The sequence below is a fragment of the Mirounga leonina genome, unplaced genomic scaffold, assembly GCF_011800145.1.
Source record: "Mirounga leonina isolate KUSES-001 unplaced genomic scaffold, KU_Mleo_1.0 Mir_170, whole genome shotgun sequence".
Classification (NCBI taxonomy): domain Eukaryota; kingdom Metazoa; phylum Chordata; class Mammalia; order Carnivora; family Phocidae; genus Mirounga; species Mirounga leonina.
This window is the reverse complement of record NW_023270433.1, coordinates 13,740,051-13,752,825: the sequence shown is the minus strand read 5'-3', so window position 1 is coordinate 13,752,825 and position 12,775 is coordinate 13,740,051. Positions and strand designations below refer to the sequence as shown.

The following is a 12,775-nucleotide window of genomic DNA, read 5'->3' as shown; positions in this document are numbered from 1 at the left end:
CCCTCAGAGTAGTAACACATCAAATCCGTAGGACCTTAGTATAAGTGAGCTTTAGTTTTTATTACCATTTTTCCCTATACCTGGAGAAATTCCATTAATAAGAGACATCTGGGAGCTTGACAGTACAGGGAAGGAGAGGAAAGTAAGGGAGGACAGACATAGTTAACAACAGTACCTAGGGCATCTGTCAGAAATGCATCAGGGCTTATGAAAATGAATGAATGAAGATACAATTATCACTTAATAGCAGTATCTGTCATTTATCAGTAAGATTCACACTAGCCTTATTTGAAAATAAACACATTTCTAATCCTTATTTAGAAATTCCTCCAATATTATCTTTCTGAAGGACTGATGGGATCCCAGTGCTGAACGCCATGGTTCATAGGGATCCTGCCTTCAGAGGAATGAATATTGTGTAATGCATATTCCCTCTAGTTTCCTAGTCTGATTTTGCTGGTAGATCACTTCATGATTGATTTAAATTCTAGAGCAAAATTATCTCCCCCAGCAAAAAGCAGGGGGCATTGAAGAATATTGTTTAAAACAAATTCCAAGACCTTAATTTTTTTTTCCACTGGGAAGAATTAAGAACATGACCTAGGAGCTGTTAGTCGGTGCTTAAAGGTTAACGTTCCTTGTGATACAATGTCTGCAATATCTCTTAAGGTCTGTTTCAAAAAGTCTCTATATGGCCAGAATCTGGACGATTTAGCTTTGGCTCTTAGACCCCGACAAACACTCATGCTTTCTCTATTGGGTTAACTTCTACTTAACGAATGTTTCTTCTTCACCACCTTCAATCCATCACGTTGAAGGGCTGGCAATCTGGGAGAAAGGCAGGTCTGTCAGTTTGCACACTTCCTTGGAACTGTGCAGTGTTCGGTCTGTACGGGCAAAGGTGGCAGCTGTGGGGAAAGCACATTTTCCCTCCCCGCTTGGGAGGATTCGTTCACGTTAATGAAGCACAAATTGGTGGTTTTGCCGTCTTATCACCAATGCTAGCTTCAGATAGTAATCCTCCTATGTCCTTTCCACAAACTCCTTCCCAGCTGTATGGTCCTGGACTGTACCTTGTACTTACAGAAGTTAGAAACAGTCCCAGACAGGACTCTTCCTCCCAGCCTTCTTTGTCTGGGGCTAGGCAGTTTCCGTATTAGCATATAGTTGAGAGAACGTATGCTTCAATTAGGAGGCCTGATTCCAAGCCTAATAATGACACACTGTATAGCCTTGAACAAGACATTTAACCTCATCTATAAAATGGGGACAATAATTACTTCCTCAGGGGGCTATGATGAGGAACAGAGGACACATATATGGAAAGGTGCTCTGTGAACTGCAAAGGGCTATAGCCATATTCACTGATTTTAATATAATATAATGCCACGTAACCTCTATTCTCATGAGCAACGGCCAAATATTCGGAGCACCCCAGGTTACCAGAAGTAGGTATTTGTCTGTCCATCCTCCAGAACATCATCTCTAAAACCTGAGAAGACTGAGGGGTCTCCTACAGAGGGATGACCAAATTCCAGGTTTTTCTTGGGGGAAGTTAGGCAAGGCTGTCAACTTGGATATCCTAGGTCTGATCTAATAAATCCTTGCTTTTTTTTCCTAACCACTTGACAGTTTGCCATTCCTCCTAATAAATATCTATATTTGACTTCTGGCTGCTTTTCCTGGCTTGCTTAACCCACAATCTGTCAATATTGTAACAGATGAGAGCAACAGTATGTGGCCTCTAGGGAAAATCTGTGTCTGTAAGCAAGGACTAACTGTACCCACCCACCTCCAGAGCTACCCTCTAACTGGACAAGAAGACGGCAGACCTCGTGGAGTCTGGATGATAAGCTATGTTCAAATGTAGAAGGTGTTTTTTTGGAGGGGGATGGAGGAAGAATATAAATATTTCACAGGCATGAAAACAGGGGATCCCAAGTGATACGATGGCTTTTCTTTTGGAACTAAAATATTTCTCATTCCTTTGGAAGACTATCTTCTACATTTAGAGACATTTTTTTTTCGTGAGGATACGTTGTACATTAATCTATGTAAAATATGTAGACAGGCTAACGTCTAATCGGGGGAGTGCTTTGGAGAGCCCAGCCTCTATCCCAGCTTAACGATCAATCGCTTAAAAATCTATTGCTTGAATCTACAGTAAGTCAGAGAACATATAACTCTATTTTGAGACTGAGAAAGGGAAAGAAAGGTTAGAAACATTCAACCTCTTATAAATTTCAACAGTGTCCAAAGAGGGACTAAAAATGACTGATGGTCACCAGAGTCCCAGCTCTAGCAATATTGCCATCTATGTTACTCTATTTTAACCAATCCCCATATTTTCTTTTTACAACACCATTAACTGCTGTACAAATAAATTCTAGATGATAAAATATGACATGATTTTTTTTTACAAATAGATACAAATACAATGTCGACCAGATATGCTACATTAACTATATACACCTTATTTCTCTAGAGGCAGGAAGAGGCCTTATTTTTAGACAATGTACCATTTACACTGAGACCCTAAGGAGGACCATCAGCTTCCTGCTCCCAGATGTTGCCTTCCTCTTTCTACCATTAGAAGCTTATTCTGTGCTTTGATTCTATCATTGAGCAAGAATTTGGGAAGGAAAAATCAAGCTTTTCTAAAGATCTTCTTGAGACTTTTCTGCCCCTTTTCAAAAACAGTCGAGTTTATTGTGATACAGCCCAGACGTTAAGCTTTCTTCAGTGATGCCTTTTAGCACAGTAAAAGGAATATCATCCCTGACTCTCCTTTTAAGCAAGGTGTCTCAGGAATGGAGATGAAAAGTCTTCCAGCAGTCCTTCCCCCTCCACTTCCATCTTGTTTCCACTGGTTTGGTGAACACTTCCCCAGGAGTCTGTTTGGAGGTCAGAGTAGATGTGGGCTGCACTGCAGGGTTCAGCCTTTCTATACTCCCATGTAGTTTGGTACAAAAATATACTTTACCACAAGTCCTTATTGACAGCGACTGTTTCAGATCTTCATGGGGGAAACTAAGAGTAATGGGCTAAGTGCATTACAAATTTGTACCTAAAAATTTCAGGTGCACTCTACGCCTTTGCTTTCTCAGCAAACTACCCAGGCTTCATCTGGCCCAGGAGATGATGTGGTCTTAGTGAGCACTGTGGTCTAACAATCCAGACAACGGGTCTAGCTCCTTAGGCTTTGTAGTTATGTATGGGTGTTGTCAGGGTCAGTTGCCCGTTGGGAGCTACTTCATTACCATCATCTTCCAAGAGTCCTGACACATCTGCATTGGGAATGCTGTCATGGTAGCTGCTGAAACTGATATTGTCTTCTTTCAGCTCGATGGTCCAAAAGGGGGCATTGAGTTTCCGGTTTTGGTACTCCCGGTACATATAGACAGCCCCCACAAATCCCATCAGCAGCACCACCACAATGATGATGACTGTCAAAATGATGATGTTAAACTGGGTCCATGAAACATCAGCTAATGCTGATGTGCTGTTTTCAGCAGAGCTTACTGAAAAGATAGTCTGCAGGATTGTGGGGGTAAATGTACTATTTATAACAGGGGTGGGCACTGATGTGGTCAAAGAGGCATTGGAAACCAAAATGGTAGAACCTTCAGGTGTTGGAACAATAACTTCTGAAAATAAAAACAGAGAATGAAATGTAAAAGACAAAATTATCTAGTTTTAAGAAACAATAAAAGAAATACACATGGGAGTGGAAGTTGATATGGGATGTTGACATGATATTCTGCTTTAAGGTAATGCAAGTTAAAAATAATTTTTAAAGAAATATAGTGAAAAGGATCAAGGTCTAGAAAGCTAGATTATTACATCCATGGCTGTTCTCCCAAATGTATAATATTAAAATCTTTGGGAACATTCTAATGTTGGAGTTTCCTATCCTTCTTGACTCTGGGATAGATTCATACATCTTCCTGCAAAGGCAGTAAATATGTCACACTGAGTCCTGAATCACTTGGTTAAAAGTGACAGGGATAAAAAGGAAATCATTTGAACTAAAATCAGTTCAACATGTCTGATGGCATTTCATAAGGGTGAAATTCTCTTCAAAGGAGGCAAAAACAGAATAAGGAAAATTGTATTTCTAGTTACTTCTGAAAAACACAATTTAAATATCCAGAGTTGATGTCAGCCAAGAGAAAACACAGCCTTCCTTTAATCATATGTGTAGTAATTCTTCCTTTGTGTATATCATAGATGATTTCATAATTAAAGTGCTAATGGAGCACAGCTGAGTAGAAATACCAACCTGTGTGGCTATAGATAAGTAAGTGAATCTTGTTAACACTGAGGCTCCCCATCTGTAAAATGGGAATGGTAATACGTACTTTGTGGAGTTTCTGGGGAGGGTTAGCTGAGATAATGCGCAATGGAACATTACCGCAAGTAATGTTCCCAGGGCGTGGCCCATCGTAGGCACTTGGTAAAATGGCTTCTGTTGTTGTCATTCTAATTCGTCACCACAGCCAGACACATTAATCTATCCCCAAAAGAGGCATGTTTTACATTACCTAGTAACTAATAAGAAAAATCACCACAATCCTGTCAGCTAAGCATGGACGAAGCATGCCTCCAAACGGAAAAGGGAAGTGAGTGACAGGATCTCCAGGCTAGTGACAGGGTTCAGTGTCGTCTTCTAGCCTCGATCACAAGAGAATAAGGATATCAAGAAAATGGCAGAGGGACGACACTTGCCATAGACCATTAGCCCAGTATTCAGCATCTGTCAGAATATCAAAGAGTGGTTTCTAGAAGAGGATGGTCTAATCACTCTGTGACCCAATAAAGCCTGAATATCCCTAACTCATCCTGAATTTCGAATCATTAATTTTTATCTAAACCTTTACTGACCTTTCCTGCAAGAAACATTTTGCCCATATGAGTAACTTTTTCTTTTAAAAGTCAAAAGGAATATCATTACTCTTTCCTCCATCCCACATGGGAAAACTCTGGCCCGAAGTTAGGACAGATGCCACGGTGGACTCTTGTTTCTCAGCTGGAACTTCCAACCAGATTACAGGACCCTACTTCCAACGACCTTTGATGGTCACTGGAAGTGATGAGAATATAGGAAGCAAAGGATAAAAGAAATGATAGGACTTTTAAATCATTAACATAAAAATGAAAATAGATGAAGAGAAAATGTGGGAAGCCTGCAATGACTTTGTCGTGGGCCTCAGATTTCTGGAGTTGACTCTGGAGCAGCAGGAGAGCAGGAGGAATAGAAGGAGATCCCTTTAGGCAAATATCTATCAAAATCTATTTCCAGAAAACTCCTCTGGTGGAATCGGAAGGTTTTATAAAGCTAAAGGTGGCTGTTCTGAACGTTTCACTGCTAGGCTTAGATATTAAATGTACCACCGTAGGTGAAGTGTTACCTTTCTTGATGCAATTTCCCTCGAGGTCTTGGACAAAGCCTTCTAGGCAGTTCTCACACCAAAACCCAGTGGTGTTATGGAGGCAGCTGATGCATTCGCCACTCTCGGGCTTGCAGATCTTTGGAGCTGTAATTGGGTCCACGTGGCCATGGCATTGGCACTTGGTGCAGATGCTGTCAGAATTGTAATAGCCATTTTCACACGTGTTGCAGTTCCGGCCCGTGTAACCCTCTTTACACTGGACACACCTGGGTTCCAATTCACCCAATTCTAAAAGGGAGAAAACACAAAAGAGACTCAGTACAGCCTCAAGCTACAGTGAAAAATGCAAACCAACTACTAGTCGTCAAACTGGTTTTTAAACCCTCCCTACTATCTCTTCTCAAACTTAAAGAGACTAATGATCTATACCTTATTTCTTAATTCTTAATTGTCCAGTTAATTGTAAAAATGATGGGGCCCTCCAGAGAATCTCTGCAGGTGGGGAACAAAAGAAATACGCTTACTCAAGGAATATGAATAATTGTAATGACGAGGCACTCATAACTTTTTATTTTATTGCTTCTTTAGTCGTGACAGATGGAATAAACAAGATTTTAACAAAAACTTCCTCATCTCTCCCTCGAGTCTCATTTCATATATGTATTTGGATCTGGTTGCAAATCTGTAGAAAGAAAAACCTTTGCTGTTTTTATAACTCCCTTTCACCTACTCACTCCACTCTCCTCTTGGCCCAGAACTTCATTTATCAACGCACTTGATATCAATTGATAGCTGATTGCCTGGTGTTTCCTCTCAAAGTGAAGAATTAGAGGAAGGCCTCACCTATGACACAGCTGCCTGTTGATGTCACTGCTGAACACGGGCAGCGAAGACATTCCTTCGTGGCACCAGGACTCTGATAAAATCCTTCTTTGCATTCTTCACAGTGATGCCCTTTGCTATTTTCCTGGCAGTTTAAACAAGCACCTAAAAGAAGCAAATTTTTTAAAGAAGTTCAAGATTTACTCTGAAAGCACAATACCGTTAAACAAATCATACATGCAAACAAAAGACTTTACAAGTTCACCAGAAGAAGTGGTCCGACAGGAATTAGATAGAGTTCAGCTTCTACCCCATCTTATCTCTACACTGGCCACGTCTGTGAGGTCCGTGTCCCCTTCTAGATTGTAAACTCTGGGGAAAGGCTGGGTACATGAGTAGAGTAGCAATAAGCCCAGGTGATGGTTGACTACATACAGAAAGCAGGCCAACTATTTTCAAATTAAAAATAAAAACAATCTAAAGACCTTCTTAAGAAAGAATAAATTATATACTATTTTCATAGTTGGGCTACTATAGTTAAAAAAGTGAACTAGACCTATATGTATGAACATGCATAAATCTTGAAAACAATGTTGATTGAAAAAAAGCAAATTGCAGAATGATACAAAACAGATGGAGAGTACTTACTTATCTTGTAAAATTTTATTTTTTTAAAGATTTTATTTATTTATTTATTTAATTGACAGAGAGAGAGAGACAGTGAGAGAGGGAACACAAGCAGGGGGAGTGGGAGAGGGAGAAGCAGGCTTCCCCACCCCCGAGCAGGGAGCCCGATGTGGGGCTCAATCCCAGGACCCTGGGATCATGACCTGAGCTGAAGGCAGTCACTTAACCAACTGAGCTACCCAGGCGCCCCTACCTTGTAAAATTTTAAAAACCATCCTAAACAATACTAAGCAAATGGATACAGAATACACTAAGCAAATGGGTACATACATATGATACGCAATAAAAATCAAATATGGACTGAGGGGGCATAGGAAAATTTTATGCTCTGCTTATCTTTGTGGAGGGAAGGAGAAAAACGAGACTAGGGAAAAAAAGAGGACTCCAACTGTATTTGAAATTTTCTATTTCAAATGTATAACTATATATAATATGTATAAATATTAGGCAAAATACCAAAACGTTAATATTTACTAATTCTAGGTGTAGGTACATGAGTATGCGTTATATTATTCTCCATACATTTTCATATTAAAAAAATTCGAGATAAAAGTAAAAGCAATTAATTAATAGGAGCGCCTGGCTGGCTCAGTCAGTAGAACATGTGACTCTTGATCTCTGGGTTGTGAATTTGAGCCCCATGTTGGGTGTAGAGATTACTAAAAAAATAAACAAATAAAAACTTAAAGATAGAAACAATTAGTAGAGAAATGAAAAGGAAGGAGGAGAGCAAAGGATGTGTTTTGTAGTACTGCTCCTGTGGTACCCTATTAGTAAAGATATTGTGCAGGCACTGAAGCAGCATAGTGTCTGAAAACAGAAAGTGAAAAAGCGCAGTGCAATTAACACCCCTTCTTTAAGGGGCCATAGAGACGCACAGGGACTCTTCAAACTGCTATTACAGGAATAAGGGAGAAAATGTGACATAGAAACCTAAGACAATGAAATTTTACATGATAAGCGAAACACCATTCAATGCTGAAACTATTCATAAACAGTTGTATTTGATTTCTTTTCCTTATGAGTGAAATATTTGAGAAAAAGGGGAGAGAGACTGAGGCTGTGAAATAAAATGGTCTGACAACTGGGGCAAAATCTGGAAAACCAAATAATGACAGTGTTATTAACACACATGGCACACCTCAGTTCTTAAGTAATTACAACAGAATTCTCCCAAACTTCATGAACTGACGGGGAAAGACAGGTTCAAAAATGTATTACCTGAACACTTAACTTTGAACTAAATCAAACTTACATGCAAATGTCGCTTTCAATCATATAATTTTTTTAAAGATTTTATTTCTAAGTAATCTCTATACCCAACATGGGGCTTGAACTCATGACCCCAAGATCGAGAGTCACACGCTCTACTGACTGAGCCAGCCAGGCGCCCCAATCACATAACTTTTTAAGGCCTGTTAGTGTTAATGATACTTTTCACATACGTAACAAAGTAGTAGTATATCCTCATACAATGATAAACACATTAGGTACTGATATCTTTCCAGATCTTTTTATATTCTGATGCCTCTTTAGCTATGTATCTTTGTGACAATAAAAAGAGCTAAAAAAATACATACTAAGAAACTGCAAACTGAGGATTCTGGCTCTACAAATAAGATAATCTTTTGTTGTTTGTTTGGGGGGGTGGGGGGGAGAGAGAGAGAGAATCTAAAGCAGGCTCCATGCCCAGCAAGGAGCCTAATGCAGGGCTCGATCTCACAACCCTGAGATCATGACTTGTGCCAAAATCAAGAGTTGGACACTTAACCGACTGAGCTACCCAGGGGCCCCAACAAATAAGATAATCTTAAATGTTAAAGTGTTCTGCAGTTTGGAAAAATCAAAACCTGCATTATGTGTAAAATCTGGCCACCTGCTCACCCCCTGGTAAAAATGTGCAATGGAAATAATTTTTAAGAAAACAAGTTCTGATAAAGTCCTGAACTTTCAAAATATCTCAAAAATGTTAATAGTCCTGGGCGCCTGGGTGGCTCAGTCGTTAAGCGTCTGCCTTCGGCTCAGGTCATGATCCTGGAGTCCCGGGATCGAGTCCCGCATCGGGCTCCCTGCTCGGCGGGGAGTCTGCTTCTCCCTCTGACCCTCCCCCCCTCATGTGCTCTCTCATTCTCTCTCTCTCAAATAAATAAATAAAATCTTTAAAAAAAAAAAATGTTAAGAGTCCTCTAACAGAATAAGGATGTTCGGGGAAAGATGTGTTCCAAGAACATGCCATTTGCATGTGACTAATGTGGCAAGAACAGGTCATATTGCTATTCTTATTTAAAAATGATAAATATATATACAGTCAATATGGTGCTTCTACAATGCTATTGGGCTTACATGCTTATTGTTTGGGGGCTTTTTACTATTTTAGATAAGATATCAAGCCTTGGTGCTTATCACAATATCATTCTGTTCTATTAAACCATTTATATTAGAATATAAATTTTTCTAAGAAATTATAAAATTTATAATAATTAAACACTTTTTTTCAGGAGAATCTACTTCCATTTGTTTTATGCCATACCCTACAATGAGAAGTCAATGAGAAAAAAAAACCCTGTGTGGTAAATATGTTTTCTCAAAAGGAAAGATGAAAACTTTACTCAAAAGGGAAGATGAAAACAAGTCTAATAATAAGACTCATTACTCTGCTTCAAAAATAGCATGCACCTGGAACACAGCCACTGAGAAAGAAAATTCATAAATTACAGACAGACAGACATAAGCACAGCAGAGTGCTAACAGTAGCTGTGAGGGCAACAGTCCTCTGGTTTCTCCCCTCTACTTTTCACGCGTCTCTGGTATGCATGTATCCCTTTTTTATTGTCTTGATTTTTTTCCTGATTACAAAGCTAATACATTATAAACTCTATTGCATGTGTATTATAAAAATGTTTTAAGAACTCAAGCAAGTTTAAAACATTTCATGAGAAACTTGGAGGAAATGTTTTTATAATAACAATAAAGATCATAACCTTTCAAATCCACATCCAGTAGGAACTGATGGTGTGGATTTACCTTTCTAACAGCTTATAGCTCCTCTCTGGGAGGCAAGGGAGCATAAGAAAACTGGTACAGTATTTAATGTCAGATCTGAGTCCCACTCCCAGCAGATCACTTACCAGTGATGGGACCTTCGGGAAATAACTTCGCTGGCTCTCACTTTTCTAATCTGTAAAGTGCAATAATTCTTGGGCTAATAATTTAATGTAACGTGAATATTTCAAAGGGCGAAAAACTATTCCATAAGACAAATGTTTTCTCTTTATGTTTTAATTTCCTCATCTATAAATTAAGAAAGCTGCACTAGATGAAATCTAAATTCCCATTAAAATCTAAAAGTTCGGGGTCTCTCTTTTATGGTAAGAGATATGTATAAATTAGCTAAAGTTTAACTTTATTATACTCTGCCTGGAACCTCCCAAAATACAACAATACTGTCTTGAAATTCACATTCTCTTTGCTGAAAGATGGCCAAAGGAGCGGATTACCAATTGGAAAAAAAAAAAAAAAAAAGGAATGAGTGTTTCCTGAAGATGATCTCATCATGCTCGCTGGCTAGGCGGCAAACCAATCTGGTAGGGGTAACCAAGAAAGCAACCAGTCAAAGAAAAGAATGCCGGGCTCCTTTCCAACCAAATTCAATGACAACGCTTTGAAAACATAAATCGCCACCTGTAAAAAGCCTTGTCCTTATTTATTTTGCCATTTCATAGTTTATATATAAACCTGTCAGAAATACAGCAATGTGCTTTGTTGTGGGAAGAAATGCCTGATCCTCCCTACAGGGCAGAAGGCAAACTTTAACGTGTCAAAAAGAAAGCAAGCCAAGCCTAAGTGAACAAGGGAGAGTAACAGAAGATAAGGTCAGAGAGAAAGGCAGGCTCCACAAAATGTAAAGTCATGCAGGCTATAGAAAGAAGTCTGAATCTTATTCCAAGAGGGATGGGAAACCATCGAGGGTTTAAGCATGGGAATGACATGATGTGGTTTTACATTTTAAAAAGATCACTCTGGGGTGCCTGGGTGGCTCAGTCGTTAGGCGTCTGCCTTCAGCTCGGGTCATGATCCCGGGGTCCTGGGATCGAGCCCCGCATCGGGCTCCCTGCTCCGCGGGAAGCCTGCTTCCCCCTCTCCCACTCCCCCTGCTTGTGCTCCCTCTCTCGCTGTGTCTCTCTCTGGCAAATAAATAAAATCTTTAAAAAAAAAATAAAAAGATCACTCTGATTGTTCTGTGGAGACTGGACTGTGGTGGGGTGGGGCTCTGGGGTGAGAGGACGAGAGGAGGTAAGAGGAGATCAGAGAGTATCACAGTAGTTCAGAGAGATGACGGGCTTGGACAAGGATGACAGTAACAAAGGTCATAAACAGTGGTCAGATTCACGGTGTATTTCGAATGCTGGGCTGATAGAACTTGCTGATGGACTGGCTATTTGCAGTGAGGAAAAGAAAGGAACCAAATATGACTCCTAGGCATTTGGACTGAGCAACTGGCTGAATGGTGTCAGTCACCAAAATGAAGAACCCTAGGAGTAAGGCAGGCTTGGCTTACAGGGTAAAGAGTTGTTTTGGATGTCTTAGGGTTCTGATGCCAGTTGAGGTGTTCAGACGAAGATGTCCAATGGACTATTGGATCTTTGAGTGTGAGGATCAAGGGAGAAATGTAAATCTGGTAGTTAGTCCAGACGTAGATGGCATTTTAAATTAAATCCAGGGGACTGAATAAGATCACTTAGGGGACAGTACAAATGAAGAAGACAAACATGTAAGATTTATTTATTTTAGAAAGAGAGAGAGAGAGCATGTACACGGTGGGGGGGAGGTGCAGAGGGAGAGGGAAAGAATCCTCAAACAGATTCCCCACTGAGTGTGGAGCATGACACAGGGCTCAATCCCAGGATCTTAAAATCATAAGCTGAACTGAAACCAAGAGTGTGACGCTTAACCGACTGAGCCACCCAGGTGCCCCAAGAGAAGCAAAAATAAATAAATCTTCTAAAGAAAAAAAAAAAAAAGAAGTACACCATGTGAACATAAAGTTCTAGTTTGAAAAAATAATAGTCTTCCCACCTCCATTTTAAAGTAAATATATACTCAATAAATAAAATCTAGAAAATATGGGAAAGTAGAAGAAAAAAAATTACCATAAGAAATCTGTCACTAAGATTTTGAATACTTTTCCTTGAAAACTTTCCTTATGTGTATAAGTGTAAGTTTTGCTTTTCAAATAGTCTAAATATATGGCCATGTCATTTCACGCCCTGCTTTTTTCACTCTCTTATGTTGTTATATATACCACTCTTTAAAAATTTTTAATGACAGTTTAATAGTGGCTGTTTATTGATTACACATAATGAGCCAGGCACTGTATTAAAGGCTTTATAAATATATTGCACTGAATCATTACAACAACCCATTAGACAGTTACTGTTATTATCTGCATTTCTAGGCGAAGAAACAGGCTACGTAATTTGGCCAAAGTCAAGTCAAGATTGCACTTGCTGTGCTCTTAACCACATACTACGTAGGTAATATAATTGGCTTCATTCACTGTGGATAGAAATAGGGTTATCTAATTTTTTAGAATTATAACTACCACTTTAGTAAGCCTCTTTGAACACAAAGCTTTTTATGAATTTAGAATTATTTCCTCAGAATAGATTTCTGGAAACAGAATTACTGGATCAAGGAGGTATTCTGAAGACTCCGATACACATTGTGAAACTGTTTTCCAAAATGTTTTTCCCCAATATATTTTATCACAAAAAGGTTACTTTAAAATCTGTTTCATCTAAATCACAAAGTCTAGAAAAAGACTTACAGAAAGGGGAAACGTAGGGACCGTGAAATAGTAAGTGGCCACCAGA

General features: G+C 39.3%; 1 protein-coding gene across 2 annotated transcripts in view; it reads right to left on the bottom strand.

The window, feature by feature from the left end:
- Positions 1–581: 581 nt before the first annotated feature.
- The window catches only part of MEGF9 (multiple EGF like domains 9), an 83,864-nt gene continuing 71,670 nt past the window's right edge, over positions 582–12,775 (bottom strand). The window contains exons 4-6 of one of the 2 annotated variants that reach the window (XM_035015948.1): positions 6,237–6,380; positions 5,412–5,681; positions 582–3,647 (exon numbers count right to left, since the gene is read on the bottom strand). In XM_035015948.1, the coding sequence (XP_034871839.1) occupies positions 3,196–3,647; positions 5,412–5,681; positions 6,237–6,380 (866 nt within the window). In that variant the 3' untranslated portion in view covers positions 582–3,195. The remainder of the gene's footprint in view (positions 3,648–5,411; positions 5,682–6,236; positions 6,381–12,775) is intronic. The other variant, XM_035015949.1, reaches the window with a different exon arrangement.